The following is a 27363-nucleotide window of genomic DNA, read 5'->3' on the forward strand; positions in this document are numbered from 1 at the left end:
CAATTTTTATTTTATTTTACCAGGTAAGGGCCCACTGAACTGTGAATAAATATTTCTTTTTCAGAAGCGACCTGGTCACAAATGATAGCTCAACGAAAGTGGCTTATCGTGTGGAAATGTATTGCGGCTAAATACTCTAAACACGTGGTTATTCTTAACCTGGGATGCACGCACTCCCTAAAAATGCGAGATGCCCTTTCTGTGGGTGCGAGACGTGGCCAGATTGTTTTAGAAAGTAAATCACCGAAACACAACTTAGAACTTAGGGGCCGTCCATAAATGACGTCACGCGATTTTGGACGATTTTTGACCCCCCCCCTCTCGTCACACGGCGTCACAAAAGTCAGACTCCCACCTCAAATATGACGTCACAAATCTCTGCCCCCCCCCCCCCCCCCCCAAAATAAAACATGTTTCAAATCGCTTTAAACTATTGTCATTGTAGTGCGTATTTAATCTGCCGCTGCACTCTGATGTTGTAGGAGAATACATTTATTAAAAAAAGTCTATTTAATTAAGTAGAACGTGCTGTCTATATTTATTTAAAGTTGCGCATTTTTATGTGACGTCACATTTCTCACCCCCCCCCCAGGTGCGTGACGTCATTTATGGACGGCCCCTTAAGCACGGGCACGCAAGTACAACTACTTTGTTTCATCAAACCCCTATGTATTTATTTACATTATAATTTTGTTGACAATTGAGAACCAAGGCTGCAGTAAATGTCAAGAACAATTGCTCTGACCGCACGTTGATTCTAAATGTGGAGGGGAAAAAAACTAAAAAACCCGGGATGGAACCCACGACCTCCTGCGTAACCAGGCGAGCTAGTTAACATCTCACCGCCGTGGCACCACCAGCAGCGTTGAGGTTAGTTACCAGCCAAGAGGTCGAACCAGTAAACTGCAATACAATCCCATGTGATAACCATCACACCACAAGGATAGCGGTGGAAATACTATTACTGTTATTTTTTTCTTAACCTTTTATTTGCATATGCTCACCGAATTGCAACTTTACAGATTTAATTCCTCCGACTGCCGCCGTGGCAACAATCGGGTCGATTAGTCACCCAGTGCTGGCCCAGACGCGTGGGTGTTTGACCATACTTCACCACGCCGGTTGAGGTTGATGGACGCGGGAATCCCAGTATCGGCTCAAGTATCACTCGCGAATGATGTCAGCCGTGGGCAGAAATCGAACTCGCGAGGCTGGGTTTATAGTGAAGTAGAGTCTAAGCAATGTGCCACCGCTCCACCAATCTTTAGAGTATTTGGCTGCTATCAATTTACAGATAAGCCACTTGGTTGAGCTATCATTTGTGGCCAGGTCGCTTCTGAAAAGGCCCAAAGACCATATAGAGCTCATTCGGCCCTAGCTGGTTAAGTACATTCGAAATCTTACAGTGCTCAGATTCCAAGACACCCTGCACGGGAGGTTGTATAGCATCCCTGTAATCCAGCAGTGGAGGCGACGGTTGGTGGATCACCGCACAAATGTTGTTGTGAAACTCCTTTCCCGTAGGCATCGAGGTGCCATACCCTGGCTTGCCAGGAGAAGGCAGTACAGCAAGTGGACTAATCGTCATCTGTTTCCATCTGTACGGAGATGTAGTGATTCCCCCTTCGCGTGCGTGTGGGTTCTCACACGTGTATAAACTCATCATCAACGTGAAACATCTTCAAATGAAAACCCAATGCAAGACCATCCTGAAAGAGCCATAACGACCTGAGGTGGCTTTACCGCATAAGTGAATTACAATTATAACGCAAGATACAATTTCAAGCATGACAGCAGACAAATAAAGAACATTTTTGTTTTATTCAAGTTAAAACAGCTGGAGTGGGTCTGCTGTTCATAACAATGTACATATTTACAACGCGGTGGGCTGTACTGTGGTACATTATCAGAAGCAGGTCGATGAACGCGGAGAAAGGTGAATGGAGTCATTAATCCATGAATGCCGTGTTCCTCCGAAGCACTGGGCAACGTGCTGGCTCAATCCGCTATCCGCAATAGCCGGATCAGGGGGCACAGAGATCCGCGTACTCATTATAATCACACCAAGCACGCAAATACACGAGATGGTACATTCACAAGGGACACCCGAAGTATCATGTGCAGCGTCACCACTGGTCGAGTATAGGGTGCAGAGCCGTAGGCATGTTTGCGAATAACGAATTGAAATAACTTCCGCTTAGGAAATATCAAAGCGTGTGTCATGTAATTGCTTTTAGATTTGTGGAAAGTTTTAGGCTCACACTTCTTACCGGCTGATTAGGCATGTAATGGCGCACCGATGAATACATTGAGAGATTAATCAAACTGTGCCTACGATAATTTAATATATTATTCGAATTTTACGAAAATGACACGCCGGCGCATTTCGACTAATGGCCTGAACAAAACTTCACACACCCTAGACGGCAAAAAAACCCCGAGAAATATAAAACAAAAATATCGTAAAATTGCAAACATTTAAAATACATCGAATAACGACCATTTTTATATATTAATTTTTTTGAGTGAATCATTACATGCCCAATGCAGACGAACGCCTCTCGCATGCCCGCACCTGTGCCGAATGCGCATGGCGAGGATATTCGATGCCCATGCGTCATTTAAGGAAGGACGGCGTTTATGGAACTTGGCCACTGGACCATGCTTGCACAAACACACTGCACTGTAAATTACTGCATTCAGTTATAATAAAGGCTTTTTTTTGTACGTGGTGTAAATTGATTTAATATCGATAAGAATAGAATAAACTGTTGTCACTTGGCTTTACAGAACCTAATTTATAATTTAAGTTATTGATAATTGCTCGTTTCGGTAATTATATGTATGGTTTTGATTGAATTTACAGCCCCTCGATAATCCACTGTTGAATGAAGGCCTTTCCATGCCGTGGGTGTGGTTGGACCATACTTCACCACGCTGGTCAGTATTCCAGCATAGCATTACAGTACAGAAGATTTTGCTACACTGCACTCTCCTGACAATGTACACCCACAACCTATAACACCTTGTTGGTGGCCACCCCCCATCCAGGTTCAACTTTACTTTGCTCCTGAGATTCGAACCGGTTCAGATATCGCTCCCCGCCGATGTTAGCAGGAAGTGGAAATAGATCTAACACCGCACCACGAGTCTACCCCAATAATTGTATATATTAATAATTTCCTAACACTCTCGTTATAACTTGTATTTAAAGTGAAATTAGGTTTTGTTAAACCATGCGAGATCGCTCGGAGGGGCAAGGCTGTCTACACAACAAATCCGCAATCTCCCGCGAGTGGTCACGCCTGCGTCCATGCATTTGGGTGCACTTTGTGGAAGTGCACGAGGTCACCACGGCTGCGCGCTTGTTGCCGGCATCGCTCAGTAGCCACTGTGTGTGGCTACCCGTGTCGCTGTGCCCACCGACAATGCACGGCTGGCTACCTTCGCCTCTGGTGATGGAAGTCAATCAAACATGCAGACTTCCAAATGGGCATGGCTGGTTGTGCGCACACTGGTCACCCGTCGTTTTTATTAGAGGCTGATGATGGCATTGACCCCTTAGCCTCTGGGCTTTGTCAGTGACCACACCACAGTTACGGTCTCAGCGTGGGAATTTTTTTGGCTATCCATCGAACAAAGACGGTCACTGACTGCATCGCGCTCTTTCAGACGCGCTACTGCGGCCGTCTGGAACGCTCTTCCCTCCGATAGTAGGAATACACTGGGAGCTACGCACTTTTAAATCTAGATTGAAATCTCGTTTTCTTCGAACTGCTTTAATCGTGTTTAATTTGCCGTCCTTACCTCCCGCACCACCGATTAGCACGGTTGGCTATGTACGGTGCGAAATAAAGTTCAACGTCCGTACACACATACATTAAGTGCTCCTTGCGTGGTGTTTAACCCATGCGGCGTATGATAAGCGTAATTGCCTTAAATATACGACACGATCCACACACGTTTTTTTGGAACACAAAAAAATGCACCGTACGCATAGGCAAAAGCATACCTGCTCAATTTATCCAACACTTTCTAACGGGAGTCGAGTATACTTGTAAACGCGTAGCGTCGAGCGTTGGCGGATTGAGGACTCGAAAGCCGGGAAGGGGTGGGGAGGGGACATGGGGGGGTGGAAGGGATGTGGGGGGGTGATGTGGGGGGGTGGGGTGATGTGGGGGGGGGGGTCATCGACCGCGGTGAAACCCAAACGTGGAGTTAGCGACGCCGTGGCCCTTCGCGCACTGCCGACGGACGGCTCCCCAAGCGCAGCAGTGCCGAGGGCTAGAAGCTCCCAGAAACACATTGCATATGCTGTAGGCACTTTTTTGTTTGTTTTTAAACTGCTTCACGATAAATTAAGCAATGAAGAAGTTGGTGGGGTGGGGGGGAAGAATGCAAGAAATGCATCCGATGACAATTGCTTTAACGAATTATGTCGGCTAGACGATATACACACACACATAACGGAACACATTGTATAGTACAATCTATGGGCAGGTGGTTCCCAAACTCTCCTGACCCGGGTACCAACTTATTTTGCGCCCCTTTTCGATTAAAACGACCGAATCGTAGATTCTGCAAGAAATGTCACGAAACTCTTCCCACGGCCTTGACCAAACGAGCATGCGTGGCCCACGGCCCAACTGGTTGGGAACCACCAACCACCAGCTATGAAACCCAAGTGAACGGATGGACAAGCTTTGGTCAAAATGTAGCATTGGTGGAACTGCACTGGGTAAGGCATTATATCAATTGGGAGGAATTACTGGGGAATAACGTCTCTTTAACACGGGGGGATACCTTTTAACACCTTCCGTCATTATATTAAAAAACAATAATCTCTTAACCAGAGCCATGCACTCATGATCTTGTCACTGAACACTAATGTTCAACAGAGCAGATGACTCTGGGCCCACAAGGTGAGCCACCTGCGGAACATTTAAAGTTGTGCTAAAGTGGGTAAGCGTCTTTTTTGCTCATAAAACAAAACGATATTCACAAACATGGTATGAACGTTTTCGAACGTAATTTTACATCGAGACCCAACATTTGGAATTCCGCTACTCGGTGTACGGTAAATTCCGTGGAATTAAAAGCAACTGCAGGTCGATAATTGTGCAAAACTAAAATAAAATTGGAAATTTTACACAAACCGAACACCCCCGCTCCTAGTTCAAAATTCCCAGTCGGAATAAAATCATTACTGTGGCTAAAGACCAAACACTTCATTTAAAATTATCGGCTAATGCAACATTGTCAAATAAATAAAAAGTACACAAGCCCCTGACTGAAATAAGGAAATTCAAGAGGAACGGCCCTGGGCTATGCGAGGTAAAGTCGCCACTGAACGTGTAGTTCCAACTCAGTGTGGTGCCTATATACACGATCAGCACGTGCTCTTATTTAGGGCGAGGATGGGGAAGCACAGGGAGCGATATAATTTGGAATTAAATCACCGGCTGCTTATCAAGACTACAAAAAAAAACCGTTGTGGATATTTATTACGTAGATAAGCAGTCGTGGGCAGAGGCAAAACAAGGAAGATCCTTGAACAGGGGGCAGGGAGGTTTGGCTGGGGTAGGGAGTTCCAAACTGTGGGGGACAGCGCAGGAGAATTAGCGAATTCGCAGAACGCGCAGTTGCTCATACGGTTCTTAACCTTGCACTCCTTTGGATCTCAATCGTAAAAACAAAATATACGTTACTGCGTAGGTTTCATGTGACACAGTAAGTTGTACTTAACTTGCCCGTGCTTAATGTGTTTGGATGATTTACCTTCTAAACAAAAAAATCTGGCCATGACTCGCACCCTCCCAGAAAGGGCATCTCGCACCCTCTGGTTAAGACGTTAAGAACCACTGGCCTACACCAACTAAGTGGAGGCCGATCTCACGTACCCCCCCCCGCCCTCCACAGCGTCTCACAGCTGGGCCTGTGGGGACGCGGCCCTTGGACAACTGCCTCCCCCGTGTCCCGGTTAGTCCGGATAGCCAGATGTAGGCCTCGCGTGCCAGTCATGTCCCACCCCGCCCCCTCCTTCTACCAGTCCACCCACAACGCGTGCCCGCTCATCAGGTGGGAGCTGCAGTGAACGTCAGAAAGTGTCAGCGGAATTCTAATAAGTCCGGGTGGGGAGGAGGGGGGGGTTCGGCCCATAGTGCACGACACAGACTGTGCCCAAACGAGCGGCAAGGTCGATTAGAAACGATCATCCAAAGACAGCATGGCTCTTCATTGCAAGGCCATGCAGGAAACTGGTGGGCGACTGGCGGGCCCCTGGTGGCCTTTAGTTGCGGCCCCTGACGTGTGGCCTCCCCGACAACGCACGAATGTGAAAACACATCGTGCCGTCAACACCTCCCCCCCTACACTCACACTGATGGTGTCTTATCGGCCCAAGTGGACATCTGTACCGCCCAACAAAAGCGCCTTTTGCCGTGGCTGTATGCGAGAACACCAACTATTTGGTGTTTATATTCTTGGTTCTTTTGGTAAAGTCACGTAGAAGCGAAACCATAAAATAATAAAAATATGAAACAATACAATTCTCACGACGTTTCGACTGCAACACAAGCAATCATCATCAGGTGTGAACACCGAAAGAACCAAGAATATGAATCCCTGCAGTCACGAAAACCTTAAATCAAAACGTATTTGGTGTTTGTTGGCGATTTCGAGTAAAACATCAGGTTGAGTCTATCCGTTGGAAATACATTTAAAACAAAACGTTTCAAACCAGCCACTGTCACGCACAAACAACAAAAATGAACTCGGAAACAGGACGTGCTGATATTGTTACTGTCGATTGACGAAAACCGAAAGTACGACAGATTTACCCCCCCAAGGGACGACGATTATCTCTGCGATGGGGAAAAAAGATCCCAAAATGGACACCAAAAGTTCCCTCCACTCGGTTCCTGCAGACGCCTTCACACAGTTGGGATTTTTTGTGTTTTGTGCCATGAGATTTGATAATTCGCGCCACGACTTGGCATGCGGTGGGAAATACTTCTTTTTAACCACGTGTGTGCTTTAAGGGGGGGGGGGACTCTTCTCGACAGCCAAACAATGCGGTAGGCCCGTCTCCGACGAAAGGGCCTATTGGGATTATATTAAAAAAAACCCTTGAGCACTAACATCTGATACAAGATCTGCATTACTTATCACTTACAGATTTGCTCTTAACGTGAGCACAGCGAAACATACAAAATATATATCATGAGAAGCAATAGACACACTGTCAGACTCGTTGTTACATCTTATAGATTAGATTCAGCTCGATTTGGGATGGAGATGGAAAATGTGTTTATGAAAAGGGAAGGAGAGCGAGGAGGTGGAATGTTTGAAATGACGGTGAAATACGTGACACGACGACTGTTGTGAACAGCGCACACAAAGCACGGCGTACTTGCATAGCGGACACATTTACCGCTCCGACTCCACCGTGACTGCTGCTAGGTACACAAACCACACACGAATACACACACGCACGTGTGTTTTCCTAAATCCACGAGCAAGCGTCCTTGCAACAACAACAACAAAAAAATCCCGCCTTGGGTGCGAAGCAGAGCAGGAGCAGTTTTGATTAAAATAATGCACACGGAAATAACTGCTCGTGCCTGCAAGTGTGAAAATCAATCGACGAAATCTGTGCTGTGACACGACACGGCACTCAAGAGGAAAGTCACGCGCGTGTTGTTCGAGGCCGCTCCGTGGGCTCGAGAAGGCGGGCGCGGGGAGGAGGGCACCGACAAGGAAAGACTCCCCGAGACAAGCGACGGGAGAGGGCACGAGGGGGCCAGACAAGACGATGGAAACAAGGCGACTCGTGCAGAGAATGGGATGACAGGTGAACCCGCAGGCACGGGGAGGATCACGGCCGAGAAAGCCGCCCATCGTCCTGGCCGACGGCCCTTCTCTCATGCCCTCACACCGCGAGGTGAGCATCGCACGGGCGGACCGGATGACGGGTCGACTCCACGGGAGGACCTCTCCTCTGCTGGAGTTTGGCCACCGCGTTGCCTGACACCGGGGGGCGTGGGGGAGCTAGCGAGCGTGGGCCATCTCCAGCAGGGTCTGCACCGTGAGGCCCACCTTGGCCAGGCCCTTCTCTTCCAGAATGTCATGCGGGAGGCAGAGGCGCTCCTGGGCGTGATGGAGGGGCGGTCACATGCAGGGAGAGATCGGGAGGAGGAGGGGGCATCACGGACACGGGGCCATGTTAACGAGTGAGGAACATGCTTTTAATCACGGCGACCGGCAAACAGGTGGCTCCACGGGCAGAATTATGCTCGTGATAACACCGTACATCGACAGTGAACAAAACGTTGTGCCAAAGATGGAGTTACGGATATTGGTTATACAAGGGCTAGAATTTGGTAGGCTGGTTTGATTTGGGCTCGGGGGCAAGGTGAAGGTCCGGTTGGCGTTTTTTTTCCCCACAACGTTTTACATTGCTACCTCGCCCGTCTGTGAGCGCACTTTTCACTCTCCGTTGTTGTTCACCGTTCGGTTTTGGTGTTCGCACGGCGGCAACGCAAGCGGTCTTTTTTTTTTGCCGCGCGGGCGTCGAAGGCGTGGCGCGAGGCAGCGAAAGCGACGTGCTTCAGCGCGCCCTTCGAATGCTCTTCCCGTAAAACAAACGCATCGAAGCGCCAACTTCGGAGCACAATTCCCCCGGCCAGTGGAACCTCGTTTGCACTATTTATAGTAAATGACAATTAGAATGAACAACAAAAAAAATCGGGAGAAATATTACTGCACTTGTGCCAGAGCGCGCATGCACGCACGCACGCCGAAGGTTAGTTTGGCCGAGCCACGTGATCGGACAAAGCGCAGCGGGCGCAAGGATCGACCTGTGTTTTAATGGCCGCGAAAGGGGAGCGTGGTGTCGCAGTGGACCCCAGGAGCGATGTAGTGGCTACACGGGGTGATCACAGCGAGCCATGCACCACTGTGGGTGTCAGTGCAGCGATCGGAAGGGGTCGCATAGGGTCGGAGGGGCTCTACTTACGGCTTTTGGCTATCGAACAAAGACGGTCACCGCATTTGCGCCCTTTCAGCTGCGCTTCTCCGGCCGTCTGGAACGCTCTTCCTTCCGATATTAGAAAGCCACTGGAGCTATGCACTTTTAAATCGTCTAGATCGAAAACGTTAATCTTTAGAACTGCATATTGTGCTTAGTTTATTGTCCTTTTCCCCCCGCACCTCCGATTAGCACGGTGGGCTACGTACGGTGCGAAAGAAGTTCAACATACACACATACGTACGAACGGCCACGCGCCCTCGGCAGGGTCAGCTCCGAGCCGCTGCTTCGGCGTATCGGGCAGCACCACCATGGCGGCCGTCCGTCGGGGTTGGGCGGGAGGGAAAGGCGATCGTTTGAAAACGCAGGTCCCTCTCCGTTCTGTTAGTCGCGGTCTCAAGCGTCCCAAAGCAAAGCAACACTCAAGCAGTGCAGCAGGAAAAGGCATCATTTTCAGGGCGCGCGTGAAAGCGATCTCAGAGCGTCGGCGCGGCCGGATCGCTCTCCGCTGCGCCGCACGCGATTGTATTTCGCTGACATTGCAACACTTCCCACTTTTGATCTCTGCACAAAGGGTTTCTGGGTTCAAAACAACGGCCACCGGCTCAGTCAGGACTCGGGAGGGGGGTGGGGACGACGGCTTAATGCATCGACGGCTCCCGTCGCACCAACAGACACCCACGCACCAGCGTCACACTTTCCACTTTGCGCGGCGTTACATCGCGAGCAACATCCAATCTTCACAAGCGGTCGGGAAACCTTGCCCGAACCCCCCCCCCCCGCCCGCCCCCCTCCGTTGGGAAAATGTACGTCAATTGCACGGTGGACATCAAGAGAGGGCCTCTTCAAGGTGCCCTACATTCATATCCGCGTTAAGGTGTGAAGAGGAGCACGTTGCATATAGAAACAGCGGATCAGCCGACCGCAGTAGGGCCACAGCAGCAAGAAGAGGCGTTTGCAGTGACGCCTCACGCGCGGTCGCTTCCAGACCGACCGCTCGGGCACTCTTAGCGGGTTTTCTTTGTTTTGTTTACTCCCGACAACCAGAGCATTTAAAGTTAGCAGAACCGCTCCGAAGCCAACCTGTAACCAGCACTTCGCCAAGGTCGCGCGACGCCGCCGAGTCTCACACAGCCCAGGACTCGCTGCTCGGCTTCTCTTACGGAAAGGAGAAGCCATGCGGTGAGTTGCGCGTTAACCAAGTCCCCCGAATTTACCCTGGGGCACGACTTCATGAACGCGGAGGGCGCGCTTAGCGCTGCTGCTGCTGGAAGCCGCTGTGGCCGCGAGCGACGAGCGTTCCCCGCAGCTCGTCGCGCGGTCGAACTTTTCCGGAAAGCGCTGAATGGAGGTACCACTCACCGGGGAGAAAGTACGGCCCCCCGGCTTGCTGCGTTCCGATTGAGAAATCCGCGCTCAGGATTTGACCTCCCCCGAGGTCAAAGCCCGTGAAAAGTGGGTTAGCAGCCGTGGAAGGAAGCCACTGTGAGAGCGTGCGAGGTTTTTTTTGGCACACAAGGAGGCATGGCGGAGTTCCACTGAGATTGTTTCACAACTATGGCTGCAGAATTCTACTGTAGTAGTGCTTTAAAAAAACAATAACTAGTGCGAGAGTTAACATTTAAGTAGGCACGGGCGAGCCTTTAGTGAACTAAGAAAAAACACATCGGACCATCACTTTTAAATCTAGCCTGAAAACGAATTTCTTCAGAACTGGTTTTTGTGTTCAGCTTGTTGTCCTTCCGCCCCACCCCCCGCACCTCCGATTAGCACGGCCGGCTACGTCCGGTGCGAAAGAAGTTCAACGCAACGTACAGCACGTACGAAGATAAGACGTCAAAAGTTGGGCTCTGTGTCCTAACGGAGGTCGACCGCTCGGGGTTACAAACAGGCAAGGGGGTGAGGCGCCAGCGGCGAGGAAGGCACGGCTCTGGCCGTGAACACGCCGTCTCGTCCGCCGGAGCCGTTGTGAACGTCCGCCAAAAGCAAAGCGAGAGGGGGAATGTGAAAGCACCCCCCCCCCCCCCTCCTCCCCACCACTTGGGGCAGCCACGCAGGAGAAGCGTCCGCTTTTCGGCGAAAGTCGGGTCAGCTTTCGCTCATTTTGTCTCTTTGCTCTGCTTTGTGAGTCCTCGTCATTGTTTTTTGATTAATCGTAAATGGCAAGTGCAAAGCTTGGAATGGCTATGTGCACGCAACGACGGGTGGACAGCGGGGAAACGGGAGGAACCAGGGGTGTCAGACGCTTCATTAAGGCGGTACGCGGAAGGGGGGGTTGGTGCGGAGGGCGGAAATGGAATAAGACACCGCATGTGGGGACACGTGGGAGAACGACAAGGGGAGCGACACGAGGAAGCTTGGAGGACACGAGGGCACGCGAGTGGACATGGGGAGGGGGGATGATGGGAACCCAAAGTCAGACAGGAGGTGTCATGCCAAGTGAAATTAGTAGTGTGTTAACTTTAAATAAAGACTGTGAAGCCGAAACAAAACGGTGAGTCACTGTACAAAAGCAGAACAAAATAGCGTGTGTAATGCATCCTTGGCATACGATTATATTAAACTATAAATAATGTAACAAAAACAACAATACAACTTGAATGGAATAAACAAAGTGAAAGGGGTGGGGGTGGGAAACATTACTGTACACGATATTAAATACGATGTTTACGGTGATGGGAAATTACACAAAGCACTTTATAACATGTACACCATGCTTGTCTATAAATAAATATGGGCATCATTTATTGTGCGATGCGTTTAGAAAACTTTGGCAGAAGACGACCAACAAGTAGAGGAGGAGGAGGAGGATGAATGGACGAGGAGGAGGGCAGCGACACAGAGATATGAGCACAATGACGGGAGGGGGAAAAGCCCTGGGGGATCAGAACGCGAGGAACCCACTCGGCCCGCACGGCTGGAGCCGGTAGCGCATCGAGTGGGGGGGGGTGGGGGGTGGCGAGCGCAGCCAATCACGCGCGAGCGTTCGCCAAAGCGGCAGAGTCACGGGGGCTGCAACGGAGCGTGTCATTGGGTGGTTTTGCTCGCGGAGCGTAGCGTTGACGACCGCGTATATATGCCGGCGCACGATTGGCTGCCCCGCGGCCTCTCCGTGGGCAGCAGTCGGGGTCGTCTCCGTAGTGACGATGGCCCTGGGCCTGCCTCTCGTGGGACCCCTCAAGAGCGGGGGGGGGCACGGGGACCTCCGACCGCGCCGAGCACCCCGACGCGCGCGAGCGGACGTATCGGCGCTAGAACAGGGAGACCCCGTGCAGCGCGTAGAGCAGCATCAGCATGGCGAGGAGGTAGAAGAGACAGAAGCCGACAAGCTCGTGCACGGGCCGGCGGCCCATCAGAGGGATGGCCACGAGGGCCGCGTCCGCGTCGGCGCCCAGCGGCCGCGGCTCGGCCTGCTCGAGCAGCGCCGACACGGTCACGTGTATGGCCGACAGGTTCCCCTGCGTCAGCTCGTACGGCGAGCACAGCGCCGACTGCACACACGCGGTGGGGGGGGGTGGGGTGGGGGGCGGTGCGGGGGGTTGTTGGGGGGGGGGGCGGGGGGAGGAGGGGGTGCGGGTGGCACAGGGCAGCCGGAGTGCACGATGGGAGGCATGCAGGGGTGGGGGGGGGGGGAGGAGGGAGCGACGAGATTCGGAAAGTTGGGTGAAACAAAAGATCAATGGAGGACGTGGGAGGATTACAAAGGGGGAGGGAGTACCGCAGGCTCGAACGGAAAGGAAGGGACACCCGGGGGTGGTGGTTTACATCATGCATCGAGGGAAAAGACAATTGAATGAGTTCGGCATTCAATTCAATTTAGCGGGGTCGCAAAGATGGGGTGGGGGGAGCGGGGGGCAGGGACGAGACAGAAAAAAACAAAAACACATTTATTAGTAACATGTGCAACGCTCGGCTTGCGACGGGGACTGCCAAAGCCGCTCCTCGTAGAAGCTCGTTAGGCGAATGACGGTGTCGAAACGCCGCGGTGGCATTAGGAGCTAGCGCTGACGCGGACGACTCTGCTTGGCACATTGAACAAAGCGCTTATCAACACGAGTAAGCCGTACGAAATGTCACGCCCGTCCCTGCTTTTTGGGCAGAACAATGACGGCAATGGATTACCTCGTTGCCTAAAACGAGTCAACCTGGGAAGGAGCATGCATCTGGATGAAATTGTAAGCCTCACACTGCTCCCACTCACTTTTGTTACCCTTGACCCACGATATCATGCTTTCACCATGTCGCGCTGTTGCCGACATCTCAAAATGCGGCAGCATCTGCCAGGACAAAACTGCCGACGTGGCTTGAGAAGGTCGAAACTGGTCCGGAGTTTGCAGGCATAAAACAAACGCTGCTGGCTCCAAGAGTGATGAACTAAAAACATAATTTTCACGTGGCGACACCAAAGCAAATGACGTATTGTAGTATTACCCACAACAGCAGCGGCACATGTTGAGTTTTTTTTTTATAAACTGCGACTTTGTATTTCTTAGGGCCTTTGACGACGGTCTGAGAGTATAAAACGTGACCGTAAACTCACTGCTTCGTTCAAGGCCGCCACCCGTTTGCAACGTTACCTTGGGAACGCCAATCCTTTTACAGGCGTTCAGGAAACTCTCCACGTTTTTTCTGCACTTGGTCATGGAGAGTTGCGGCTACAAAAAAAACACACGCACAAAAAAACGCCACGGAGAGACGATCAGAATATGACAACAGGCACTTGGACGTCAGCTGGTTTCGGAGCATTGAGGGCCTCGCAAGCCTTCCGATTGACCAGCCCAGGGGTCGGCAAACCAAACGAACAAGAAGAGCAATTTCTTTTCCGAACTCAGTACCAAACCCAATATTTCAAGAGCCGCGCAACGCGCCTGCGTGCGGACACGAGACGGCGACGGGCCCGTCACAAATAAAGTCACGAAGCGGCCCTTAAAGAGCCGCACTGTGGCCCCGAGGCCGCGGGCTGCCGACTCCCCTGGGCTAGCGGCTCTCGCTCTCACCGCTGGAGCCGCCACCTGGCCCGGTTAGACGTCACGAGACCCACCGGGAAATACGGTCGAGCGGCCCTGGTGTGGGAGTGGGGTGGGGTGGTGTCGATGGGTGGGGGGGGGGGGTGGGGGTGGGGGGCACGCACCACGGCGGGGGACGGCTCGTAGATGATGGGCACGGAGCGTGGGCGGACGTGATTGGCGAGGTTGCACAGCATCACCCCGTCCATGAGCGCCGAGCCCATGTCGAGAGGGAGGCACCGGTTCAGCCGCGACTCGATGTTCTGCGCACACGGCACCGTGGGGGGCGCGCGCACGCCCCCCCCCCCCCCCCCCGGCACGCAACGGCGTGAGCGGCAGGGACGCGACGGCAACGGGCAGCGAGTAACGCAACGCAAGGCGCCGGCACGAACCGCACCGCGGCAAGCAACGAGGATATCCACCCACTAACGTTACCGAGCTAATGCGAACAAACAACTGTAAGGTCTCGTAAAAAAAACAAAAAACATTTCTCGCAGACGTCTTAGATGTGGTGTGCATGGGTACGACAATGCGTCTGTTAGCGGATGTGTGTTTTCGCTGGCCCAGTGACAGGCATGATTGTGGGGAGCGGTAGTGTAGTTCGATTCCCGCTCACGACCAACCCCAGTGACGATTATATATCTGAACCGGTCCTGGGCCTCCTCCCCTTGGGTCGACTCAGCCTCAAGTGAGTACCTGGTGGGGTGTGTAAAACCGCCGCCACTGGGGAGACAAAGGCGGCCGGGCGTGGTGTTGGCCACCCATCCCCTTGTGTGCCGTGCCGGCGTTCATAGGTGCCCGCTAACAGCACTTTCCCCGACAGTTTGTTGAGGCTACACGGGGGACCGTTGCCTCACCTCCCTCAGCTGCTCGATGAGTTTGATCTCCTCTTTCATCTGCTCCATCTTCCTCCGCACAGTGAAGTTGGGGTTCTCCGGTATCAGCGGATGCAGCCGGCTCTTCTGCAGGCTGAACGCTGTGAACAAGACGTGTCAACGGATTGTATCCATCTGTGGATTAAATATATGCTGTGGATTGAATCGATCTGTGCGGAGCTTTTGAGTGTTATCCCCTCGCAAACACATCATTAATGAAACCGATTACATTTAACAGGCATGTAACAATTTGGCCCTCTTGCACATCATATTGATTTTTGATTTTTAACAACTGGGTTAAATCCAGCACCTCCGAGTAACTGCAAGGGCAACTATCAACACCGTTTCCTAACCGGCAATAATTGATTCTTACACACCCGACTAAGCGCATGCCACCGTGGTATCAAATGAATGAATCAATGCGTCATCGCATGCCCACAACTTAAAAAAAAAATAACCAACACAATGGACATCCAGTCCTTGACGAGCTCTGCTAGATACATGCACCGTGCGTACTGTACGCTGAACTTCTTTCGCAGCATACGTAGCCAACCGTGATAATCGGAGGTGCCGGTGGGGGAAAGACACCTCGCGTTATAGGGCGGCGAATCCACAGGGGCGGAACCTCGCGTGCCATTATTGGCAACGGGGGAAGCAGGGGGGTGGGGGTGGAGGTGGAGCAGCTGGGAAAACGCGGTTTTTGATCGCCGTCGACCAGCGTGCCAGCACCACTTGAGCACCGCGAATCTCTCCCCGGCGCCGGTCAAAACCACGGCGGCGCCACCTACCCTGAGAGTCGCTGGTCGGGGTGGCGGTGGCCGGATGGGGGGCTCCCCCCTCGGCGCCGTTCTGCGGCCTCTGTGGCGGGGGGGGGCGCCGCGGGCTCCCGTGGCCGTTCACGCGTGCGCCGGCTGCAACGGCGGTGCATGGCGGTGCCGGTGGCTGTGGCGGTGCGCTAGCGGGCGGTGGCGCGTCGGCTGATTTTAGGAGTGCCGGTGGGCGAGCGAGCGAGCAAGCGAGCGAGCGGGCAGCTGGGGCGAGTTCGTGCGAGAGACCAAGCGGGGTGAGGGGGCATGCAAGGCAGGGCAGGGTTAGGGCAGCAAGAAGGCAGGGCAGGCCAATCCAAAGCAAGACGGAAGCACGTAAAATCACGCACGCGTGTGCAGACGTTGTGTGTTTAAGGGATAAGGTGACCGATATTGAAAAATGGTTGCAGATCCCAGCACAGGAGTGAAGTGCATCATTTGGAAGAGAATGGTGAAGGGAAGGTACAAGTTCAGAGTGCGAACACAGATGGAGTTTTGTTAAGTGTACTTGGATGGATTCAAAGGATCAGGTTGAAAAGTGTCGAAATTCATTGTTCGAGTCCGATGGAATTTCAGATTAGGGCAAGACACGGATCAAAGGGTAAGATGAAAAAGATGGCAGCGTGGGTATTTTTACGTGATTGGTGGCGAAACAAGAGTTTTGCGGTAACAGTGTTTAAGTGCGTGTGAAATGGAGACATTTAAACACTGTTAGTAACCACAACACCTCAACGTTTGCTTTAGTCGACACAATACACAAGCACAGGGCACATCGATGAACTCAAGCCGCGGTACGTAGACGGGCGTCAACGCCGGTGAAGCGAGCGCGCACCGTACGAGTGCATACGTGCGATGTCTTCGGGAGGTGCGAGCGACCCGGAGCCCTACCTGAGCGAGGCTTGAGGCCAAACGGATGCCAGTCGCCACTGTGACTTGCCGCACGCTCCTGCAGGTGCGACACGCGCAACGCGGTCACAACGCGGCCACATTCACCGTCGCAAAGCGGGCAACATCGTGGTCGCCACGCGGTTGTATCGCGGTCGCAAATCTGACCGGGACGGCACGACCGCTCTCCCAACGAGGGCAGCAGCCGCTCTCCGCGGGCGAGCAACTACTCACCCGGTCTAACGGCCAGGGCACAGGTGACGTACGGTCAGATTGCGAGCCGTCAAGAGTAGAGTGTACTCGGCATAAAGGTGAGAAGGAGGTCGCCTGACACCGGTGGTGGGTTAATGTGGGAAGCATCACCTGTGCTGGTGGTGAGGATGAGGAGGCTCGTGCTCCTGAAGGACCACTGCAAGAGAGGAATGGCACACGACGTGATCCTGGATCTAACTTCAAGATCGCGCTCACCCTCCTCAAGATCCTCCGTGAGACCTCTGCCCTTCTCACCGCTCCCATTTATCACCAATTCCCTTCTAGCACTCTCCCACCTAACCCCCGAACCCCCGTCGGTGTGGTTATGCCAGGAGTGTGTGGTCATGCCGGGAGTGTGTGGTCGTGCCGGGAGGGTGTGGTTATGCCAGGGGTATGTGGTTGTACCGGGAGTGTGTAGTTGTGCCGGGAGTGTGTGGTCGTGCAGAGGGAGTGTGTGGTCGTGCAGGGGGAGTGTGCGGTCGTGCAGGGAGTGTGTGGTCATGCAGGGGGAGTGTGTGGTCGTGCAGGGAGTGTGTGGTCGTGCAGGGGGAGTGTGTGGTTGTGCAGGGAGTGTGTGGTCGTGCAGGGAGTGTGTGGTTGTGCAGGGAGTGTGTGGTCGTGCCAGGAGTGTGTGGTCGTACCGGGAGTGCGTGGTCGTGCAGGGGGAGTGTGTGGTCGTGCAGGGAGTGTGTGGTCGTGCAGGGAGTGTGTGGTCGTGCAGGGGGAGTGTGTGGTCGTGCAGGGAGTGTGTGGTCGTGCAGGCGGAGTGTGTGGTTGTGCAGGGAGTGTGTGGTCGTACCGGGAGTGCGTGGTCGTGCAGGGGGAGTGTGTGGTCGTGCAGGGGGAGTGTGTGGTCGTGCCGGGAGTGTGTGGTTATGCCAGGGGTGTGTGGTTGTACCGGGAGTGTGTGGTCGTGCAGGGAAAGTGTGTGGTCGTGCAGGTGGAGTGTGGTTGTGCAGGGAGTGTGTGGTCGTGCAGGGGGAGTGTGTGGTCGTGCAGGGAGTGTGTGGTCGTGCAGGGGGAGTGTGTGGTCGTGCAGGGGGAGTGTGTGGTCGTGCAGGGGGAGTGTGTGGTTATGCCGGGAGTGTGTGGTCGTGCAGGGAGTGTGTGGTCGTGCAGGGGGAGTGTGGCTGTGCGGTCGTGTTTGTGCCTTGTGGTCATGTGTTCGTGCGAGTGCTGTCGTGTCGGGCGGGCGTGTCGCTCACTTGCTTGCCGCGGCGGTGCTGTACGCCCCTCCCTGTCCGGCCGCCATGGCGTGCTGAGACGATGGACTTGCGCTGCGGGGGCGGGGGAGCGCAAACGGTGCCATCAAACAGACACTCCCCGGCTCAATCGACCGTGCTTAACGAGCACGCCACCACTTTCCACGGTGACAATCATGACGGTGGTGGCGACGGCGTTGTCATCGCCGACGACCGCGACAGCGTCGGTGTGGCGGCGTACGGCGTACCGGTCTCCTCCGTTGTCCCCGCTGGCCTGTGGCTCCCCCTCGGGGATGGAGTCCATCTTCGCGAGTTTCCTGTGCGCGTCCGCGCCGCTCTGCTCTCCGCTCGACGCCCCTTCCCACTGCACAGCGCCGCTCCTGGGACAAACACAAAGACCCCCCCCCCCCCGCCCCGTACAGCCTCAACAGGACTGTTGAGGTTAGCGGGCACCTATGAAGGCCGGGACGGCACACGAAGGGGTGGTTAGCCAACACCATGCCTGGCCACCTTTGTCTCCCGAGTGGCAATGTTCACGTGTCGCACCAGGTGCTCATTTGAGGCCGAGTCGACCGAGGGGAGGCTCAGGACCGATTCGGATGAATCGTCTTTGGTGTTGGCCGTGAGCGGGAATCGAACTCGGGTCGCTGGGGCAAGAACACAGAGCCATGCACGCGCCACACATGTACCACACATGTGCGCTCGCTCACACCCTTCTCCTTCCTCTCAGCCGCCACTGCCAAAACAAGTCAGACAAAGCAGTCCGCCGTGCGCGCGCACCGAAAGCCATCTCTCGGCTAACCAAACTCTTGCGCGCTGACGTACAAGTTGTTATTCATCCAGCTGTACGCGGGAGAGAGCAAGCGAACTCCTTTGTGTCACAAGTCACAAGACGAGGCCTGGCGCCCGCACGCGCAGTCTCCACCCCCCCGACTCCTGGCTCCACAAACCCACAACCAAAAACCACGACCATCTCTACGGCTCAAACCGTGGCACGCCACAGCGCGTGCGTCCACGCCGATCGTCGCACCCCCCCTCCCCACCCACCACCCCCCATCTCGTCCGCGAACATTTCGCGCTGCCGTTAAGGGATTTACAAAACGCTCACCGGTGGGGCTCCATGGCGGGCGGCTCGCGTGAGTTCGACGTGGCCTCTGTCCTGCCCTGCAAGCAGACAGGAGACGTCAAAGACAAAGATCCCCCACGTAGCCTTAAAAGACTGTTGGGGCAAGTGCTGTTAGTGAGCTGCACCGATGAAAGTCCGCCACAGCACACAGTGTGGAGGGTGGTCAGCGCCACGCCCCGGCAGCCCTTGTCTACCCAGTGGCGATGCTTACACAAAGCACCAGGTACTCAAATTTGTGGCCGAGCCGACCTAGGGGAGGCCCAGGACCTATTCAGAAAATTGTCATTGGTGTTGGCCATGAGCGGGAATCGAACTCGGGGTCGCAGGGTTTGTAGCGCGGTGCATTAACCGCTGCACTACCGCTCCCTAAAAGAGGCATCACTTCTAAAAATAGCTTGAAAACTAATTTCTTAAGAACTGCTTGTTGTTGTGTTTAATTTTCTATCATACAAGTTTGTTTGAGTTAGATCGCTTAAATATATAAATGTGTCATTAAACCCGCCACCACCTGACACAGCCAATTAGTAAGGTTTGTTGCGTAAATTGGCTGTGTTGGGTGGTGGCGGGTTTAACGACACATTTATATATTTACGCGATCTAACCCAAAAAACCTGTATTATGGATGATATTGGTCGCTAAAGCCTCCTAGGTGTTAAACTGTGTTTCGTTTGTTGTCCTTTCCCCCCCGCACCTCCGATTAGCTACATACGGTGCAACAGAAGCAACTTCAACACACGTGCAGCACAACACACGTTCAACATACGTACAGCACAGAAAGAAGGTGCACACGCACGGCCACAACGACGGGCCGCCGTTTGCGCGCTTTCGCCATTTTTGTTGAAAGCGACCGAGATTACTATCAGCTTCAGGAGGGGACGCACCGTGACGTGGCCTGGGAGAGCGGCGGGCGGCGGCTCCTTGACGGGCACCCCGGCAGCCTCGCGAGCGCTCGCCGCGCCGTCGTGTTCGTGGCGCGCGCCTGTGACGAAAAAAAACAACGCGCGTCCTGTGAGTCGCGACGCGCGAGTCTTCGATCATCCGTCGACGGTTCCCGGATTTCTGCGCGCAACTCTTGACTCCAAAGCGCTTGGTTCTCTTGGCATCCACCACCCTGCCGTCTCTGTCCTCGATGAAACCGACACTATTGAGATAACAAACGCTTTAAAGGTGTGAATGCGATTGCACAATTGCGATTATTATTATGTTGTTGTTTTTAAATCCGCAATTGTGGAATGCTCCGATGTTGTCTGCCCGCCGAGTTGCCGACAAAAAAAAGAGCCCCGTAGCTCTTTGGGTTTTACTCAGTGCGAAATAACCTTCTGATTCTGTCCTTTAACAGAATGCACCATATTCTTGGTTCTTTCGGTAAAGTCACGTAGAAGGGAAACAAGAAAATAATTATAATTGTTTTATATTTTTATTATTTTATTGTTTCCCTTCTACGTGACTTTACAGAAAGAACCAAGAATACGAATCCCTGCAGTCACGAAAGCTTTAAATAAAAAAGAATGCACCATATCAACTCCGATGGAGTGTTGCTAAATGCGGTTGCGAGGATCGTTCCTCAACTCACCGCTGAGATAAAACAACAACAATCGGCGCGTTGTTCAACGCCTGTACGCGTGTACGGGTGCTGGAGGGTTCCCGAGTGACATCGATTTGATCAGATAATAATCACGGGCGTAGCTGTGGAGAAAATGAACAACGAAGTCGATGAGGCCAAACGATGCGTCTCCATGCATCCGTCTCAAAAAGTAAAAAGACGAAAAGCATTTGCTACAAAACGGCTTTCTGGGAAAGTATATCATGGCTCAACACGAAGCGCTGCAGCGGGCTGCCCCCCTCTCCCCCAAGCAAACCCGACGAAGGATCGTGGGGGTTCGTGGAAGCAGCGGCGCGAACCTTACCGGGCGCCGAACCGTTCACCAGGGGCGGCTGCTTCTCCTCCTCCTCCTCCACCACCACTGAGGAGGAGTAGGGGGCGGGCAGCAATGCCGGCGCCGGATCGGAGGTGGACGACTTCTTCGGCGAATCAGCACACGGCTCCTCCTCGGTCTGTGGTGCACGCGGGAAAAACCGCACCAAGACCATGGCATGAGTGCGCCTGTTAAACTCCCAAACTGTTTTGACGCGAGATATTAACATTTCTTTGCACGGTAGGGGGCACAGGTGGTGCATCGGGGGCCAGTCGTCTCAGTCAGTCGAGCCATGGCGCCCCCTGCTGGGTCTGTACCGTGACCTCCTGACAGCGGGCGTTCGACACTTCACGTGGCCTTAACGTGCAAATAGCCTGGCACAAGCGCAGTGGTGATGTCACCGCCACTTAGTGGCGAATGTTGTTTGACGCAGGTCGCCCATGTAAAAGAGAATCGAGGCCTCAGTGGGTGACTGCGCGTATGTACAGCCATTTTGTCAATCCACTGCTGGACCAGGGCCTCCCCCCCCCCACTCCGCTCGGGCTGCGGGGGCGTTTTGTGACGCTGGCCATGACAGCGTCGGCGAAGGCGGAAAGTACATGTGGGAGCACAGAAGAACAGCACAACAATGGATATCGCCGCACCGCCCTATACTGCCCACCACGTAAAGCCTGCGACCCTGTGACCAACTGCGGGCGCATGGTGGTCATTACCTCGTGAAATAAAGCCGACAATCATGACGACGATGACGACTACAGGACAGATGTTACGTAAGAAGCCGGTATCGGCAGAGGGCCTGTGCCGCACCCTAACGTTTGTCATCGCCGGCCAGTCGCCAGGCCCGGACTGGCCTACACAAGGGGGGGGGGGGGGCGCAGTCACCTCGTAAAACAAAAACGCCGGGCCGGTGACGACCGGACGCTCACCTCAAACCTCTTGTCGCTGCTGTCGCTCACGATGCCCGAGTCTGGCCTCCAGCTGCGCTCGCGCACCGAATCCTCCACGCTGAGTCGGTGAGACGGCGGAACACACACACACAACAACACACACAACACACACACACAACAACACACACAACACACACACACAACAACACACACAACACACACACACAACAACACACACAACAACACACACAACAACACACACACACAACAACACACACACACACCAACACACACACAAGACACACAACAGCAGAATAAACGATTGGAGCAGGGGGGACATATTTGAACTGGTCCTGTGCCTCCCCTAGGTCGACTCAGCCTCAAATGAGTACCTGGTGCAGTGTGTGAAATCATCGCCACTGGGGAGACAAAGGCGGCCGAGTGGGATATTGCCTGCGCAGCCCCTCGTGCGCCATGATGGCCTTCATCGGTGCTTGCTGACGCCAAAGCACTTGCCCCAACAGTCTCTTGAGGCTATCCGGGGATCTTTGTCTCTTGACACTCACCAGCTGTCCACGAAACGCTTGGGGATGGGGCGTTTGAGCTGCTCGGGCGTCTCGAAGGGCTCGTAGCGGCCCTCGATGCGGCATGCCTCCACCGTCAGGAACTTCATGATGTGCACCTTGCCCTTGACGCACACCTGCACGGGCCCCGCACATGCCAGGTGAGCAAACCCGGGAGGCCACCACCCCCCCCCCTCCTGCGTCCCCCCTGCCCCCCCCCCCCCCCCCCGCGCCAACCTCCCCAAATCCCTCGTCTCCAAACGACAGGTTTATCCCAAATGGCCGCTGCTAGACTCCTCGCCCACGCCCGTAGATCGAGAACCACGTCTGTAATCGTCACGGTCCAGATTCGCCAAATTTCATAAAATTACCCGCAGACTACTCGGTGGGAATACACGCAGCAATCGGCTCCTGAAAAAGTTTGGCAGGACCCTCCTGAAAAAGAGTCACGTGACTCGGCAAGCCTTTCCTGGGAAAACAAGCGCAACATCAAATGTCAATGCCGCGGTGCCGAGATGTTAACTACCTCACCTGGTATACAGGAGTTCGTGGGTTCGATCCCGCCTGTATATTTGGACTTGGCACGCTCTCCCCGTGGTCGCGTGGATTTTTCTCTGGCTCCTCCGGTTGTTCCCTCCACATTTAGAAACAACTTGCGCTTTGAGTATTTGGCTGCTATAAATTTCCACGCGATAAGTCACTTAGTTGAGCTATCATTTGTGGACAGGTCGCTTGTGAAAAAGAAGCTATATAGCTCAGTGGGGCCTTACCTGGTAAAATAACAAAAAATAGTTTCGTTTAAATGCTAATGACAATAACAGCAACAAAGCATCCGCGATTTCAGCTCACGGCGGTTGCTCTCATTTTCCATTACAACCGGCGGTAGCTCCTGCGGAGACGGGTCCAGCTAGCAGTGCCCCGGGGGGGAGGGGGGCAGGAACACGCACCTGGGCGGGGGGCAGGCGCAGCGGGTTGTTGTCCAGCTGGATGACCTGCAGGCCACGTAGCCGGCGGTAGCACAGCGGGATCTCCGTCACGCGGTTGCACGCAAAGTCCAGCGAGACGAGGGGCAGCCGTGACAGCTCTGCAAAGCGCACGGGGACGGGCAGGGGCACAGGGGGCACGGGCACAGGGGGCACGGGCACAGGGGGCACGGGCGGCGGTTCGGGTTTTCATGCCGGGCGGAGCAAAGGTGGCGCTGCTTGCCTGCTGAGTTATGCTGGGAGGTCCTGGGAAACGGAGAGTGGTGCTGGTAGGTGCTGGGTAATGTTGGGTGACGCAGGGTAGTGCAGGATTGGGCTGGGTGGTGCTACGTGCTGCAGAGTGGTGCAGGATTGGGCTGGGGGGATGTTGAGTGGTGCTGGGTGGCGCAGGATGGAGCTGGGTGGTTCTGGGTGGTGCAGGATTTGGGCTGGGTGGTGCAGGGTGGTGCAGGGTGGTGCAGGGTGGTTGTGGGTGACAGAAAAAGTATGAGCTGGTGCTGGGTAAGGGAGTGGTACGGAGTGGCACGAAGCGTGCCAGCTTTTCACAGGATTACAACCGGCGTCGCTGGCCGGCGTTGCGGGGCATGGCGTGACGTGGTGAGCTGCGGCGAGCTGCCCCCGCGGTGCGCGTACCCTCCGGTAAGCAGGTGAGCCGGTTGCGCCGCACGTTCAGCTCTCGCAGGAGGCTGAGCGACCCCATCTCGGGCGGCAGGACCTCCAACTCGTTGCAGCTCACGTCCTGCGCGACAGTCACAAAATACAAATATCCCCCCCCTCCCCCGGTTATAGCCTGAACAGACTGTCGGGGCACTCTATGAAGGCCGCAACGGCACACGAGGGCATGGTGTGGCCAGCACAACGCCCGGCCGCCTTTGTCTCCCCAAGTGGAGATGTTTGCACACCGCACCAGGTACTCATTTGAGGCAGAGTCGATCTAAGGGAGGGCCAGGACCGGTTCAGATAATCGTCACCGGTGTTGACCGTGATAGGGAATCGAATTCGGGGTCGGCGGGTTCGTAGCACAGCGTGCTAACCGCTGCACTACCGCTCCTCACACACATGCACGCACGCACACAGACACGCAAGCTAGCACACACACACGCACGCAAGCTAGCACGCACACGCGTGGGGGAAACCAGGCAGCAGCTACCGACTCATCAAAGCGGAAAGTTGCAAAACATAAATCCGACGATAAATTTGCCGGGTTGTTGACAACACTTAAACCATCGCAAGTCACGTTGCGGTTCCACGCAGCGGCCACGAGAGGGGGCCGTAAGGCACACAATGGCTGCACGTGGACAGACAGACAGCCCTTCCACACTCCACTGCTGGACGAGGGCCCTTCCCAGGCCATAGAGCGGGTAAGGTCAAGGAGGGGGAGCAGAGGGATGCGAGGGCTTCGTAGTAGTATGGAGCAACAATGGATATATTGCTAGTCGCCACGCGGCCTCGCTGCTTACGGCATAATATATGAAGCAATACCACGCAGTTTGGATTTATATAGGACAGTGTCGAAATGCAAACGCATCTCAAGATGCTGCATGGAAACAGTGGGCATATTTATTTTGTCGAGAGGCAGCCCGTCAGACAGGAAAAATCAAAAGTCGACGTCGGATCTAGATTTGACCAGGGGGAGATGGCAGCACAGATCACTGGGGGGGTGGGAAAAGGTGGTTCTAGACAACAGGGGCAGCAGAGGAGAATGAGCGAACTCCCCCTGAGTGGCGATTGACTCTATGGCTGGAGCGCTGTGGTGTGTGCAGGGAGAGCCGAGTAAGCTGAGAGGGAAGAGGGGCGAGCGAGTACATGGAGGGTGGGGGATCTTGAATGCACCGCAGTGGTATACAGGAGGGTGTGGGTTCGATCCCGACCCTGACGCCTGCTGTATAATTTGGAGTTTTTGCATGTCTCTCTCTCCGTGGTCGCGTGGATTTTTCTTCGGGTCCTCCGGTTTTTCCCTCCGCATTTAGAGTCAACATCACGCGTTTTAAGGGTATTTGGCCGCTATAAATGTCCACACGGATAAGCACGCTTTCTTGAGCTATGAATCGTGGCCAGGTCGAACTGTATGGCTCAGTGATTAAAGGTGCGATCTTGAAATCCATCCGGGATGGGGGATTGAGAGCCGGCGGAGGGATTGTGGCCAAGTGGTTTCGTTCACGGGAGTCAGGTAAACATCATCCTGCGCTCGTCAGCAGAGCAGCCAAACTGTCTTGTTTGGTTGAACTTCTTTTGCACCGTACGTAGCCAACCGTGCTAATCGGAGGTTCCGGGCGAAGGGCAACAAACTCATTCCAGTTCATTTGCCGCCGTCAGAAACGGCACGGCGACGACGATTTGACGCGGAGCGGTGCCGACCGCGGGAGCCGCTGGACCGAGCTGGTCGAGGCAGGAGCCACCGCCGCCGGGTGGTGGTGGTGCGTGTACGCGTGTGTTTATTAAACGGGAACATTGGAGCTTTTCATGCGCACGTAACGCGACTCGACGCGAATGTCTAAAAGGAGGCTGGCTAAAAAAGCACGCCAAGTCAGCATATAAAGAGGCCGGGTGGCAGGGAGGGAGGGAGGGCCAGAGAGAAAAGGCTCCCCGGCAAAAAAAAAAAAAATCTCAGTTTTGACTTGGTGGATTCACGGCACCACGTCTTGTTAAACCAGGACAATAATAACCAAAGCGAGCGTTTCAAAGGCCAAGCCGGGCGGCGCGGGCGGCGCTCTCCGCATTTGGGAGATTCCCGCGCCGAACAAAATCGTGGGTTAACGGCCTCCAGCCGCTACCCCGCTCGCGGCGCGCGGCATTCCCCACGGAGGAAGGCCAGGAATCGTCCACGCGCCATCTGTGCCCCGCAGATTCACACAGGACCCCCCCCCCTCCACTCCGAGTGCAGAACAAGCCGAACATTCGGCGGGGGGGGGGGACGCGGGGCAGGGGAGAGAGGTGGGCAGATGGGGGGGTACACCCCACACCATCACCAGATCACCACCACGCCCCACGCTCGCTCCCCGGAGACTCTTCCCTTAAAACGGCCCCTCCGACAGAGCGGCCGTGTGTTCGATTCCCAGCGGTGCCCTTCATCAACGGCCCACGTGAAGCAGGAACGGCGGCATCCGTAGCTACAGCAGCGGTGAGGATGTTATAACAAGGTCCCGTTTATATTCTTAGTTTTTTCGGTAAAGTCACGTTGAAGAGAAACAACAAAATATATATAAAACAATAAAAATTCTCACGACGTTTCGACCATAACTCAAACGGTCATCATCAGGTGTGTCGGTTTAGATAAAATATCTAGCTTGCTTTTATACCCTTGGTGGACGCGAGACACCTTATAAGGAGTAGTGTGTCTGGCTGAAGCCGAGACGTCATCCAATCGTGTGTGTCAGAATTGACGATTTACATTTGATGCAAATGTTATGCTAACGGTAAAAAGCTTGGTTCACGGCGTGAACAAAAGAAACAGAAAACGAGAAACAACACCATGGAAATACAAGGAAAGAGACAAAAACAATCAGTTAGTCTTCACTCGAATCATCGCCGCGAATCGTGACGATTCACTCAACTGCTCAGGGGGAGCTGCATCGTTAACTCATAACACCCAGAATGAATACGCATATCCAACGACTTACGATCACCCGTCACGATTCGGTGTCGCAAATTCGATTAAAAAGTTCCTTGCAAAAGGTTTATATTTGGTGTTTGAACATCCTAACACCTCCTGTTTTGTTAACAGAAAGGGTGAAACCTAGTATTATTTTATCAGAAAAAGTTTTAATCACTTTAAGCGTCATTTGCCCTTGTTGCGCGTGGACCTTTTACGTGAACCCCAAGGCCGCCTGTCGA

The 27363-nt window shown here is 54.0% G+C and overlaps 1 protein-coding gene across 4 annotated transcripts in view; it reads right to left on the reverse strand.

The window, feature by feature from the left end:
* Positions 1 to 1802: 1802 nt before the first annotated feature.
* The window catches only part of LOC116952570 (leucine-rich repeat and calponin homology domain-containing protein 2-like), a 57736-nt gene continuing 32175 nt past the window's right edge, over positions 1803 to 27363 (reverse strand). Inside the window, exons 4-19 of one of the 4 annotated variants that reach the window (XM_076074367.1) lie at positions 24163 to 24268; positions 23494 to 23630; positions 22550 to 22683; positions 22023 to 22101; positions 21088 to 21235; positions 20062 to 20159; positions 19163 to 19218; positions 18303 to 18434; positions 18058 to 18129; positions 16964 to 17009; positions 16604 to 16661; positions 15698 to 15940; positions 14892 to 15010; positions 14160 to 14297; positions 13606 to 13683; positions 1803 to 8148 (exon numbers count right to left, since the gene is read on the reverse strand). In XM_076074367.1, coding sequence (XP_075930482.1) covers positions 8050 to 8148; positions 13606 to 13683; positions 14160 to 14297; positions 14892 to 15010; positions 15698 to 15940; positions 16604 to 16661; positions 16964 to 17009; positions 18058 to 18129; positions 18303 to 18434; positions 19163 to 19218; positions 20062 to 20159; positions 21088 to 21235; positions 22023 to 22101; positions 22550 to 22683; positions 23494 to 23630; positions 24163 to 24268 — 1743 coding nt within the window. In that variant the 3' untranslated portion in view covers positions 1803 to 8049. Of the gene's footprint in view, positions 12520 to 13605; positions 13684 to 14159; positions 14298 to 14891; positions 15011 to 15697; positions 15941 to 16603; positions 16662 to 16963; positions 17010 to 18057; positions 18130 to 18302; positions 18435 to 19162; positions 19219 to 20061; positions 20160 to 21087; positions 21236 to 22022; positions 22102 to 22549; positions 22684 to 23493; positions 23631 to 24162; positions 24269 to 27363 lie in introns of all 4 variants that reach the window. The other 3 variants (XM_032972034.2, XM_076074368.1, XM_032972035.2) reach the window with 3 other exon arrangements.

This window comes from Petromyzon marinus, chromosome 47 (genome assembly GCF_048934315.1).
Source record: "Petromyzon marinus isolate PM22_M1 ecotype Great Lakes invasive population chromosome 47, UKy_Petmar_22M1.pri1.0, whole genome shotgun sequence".
Lineage (NCBI taxonomy): Eukaryota > Metazoa > Chordata > Hyperoartia > Petromyzontiformes > Petromyzontidae > Petromyzon > Petromyzon marinus.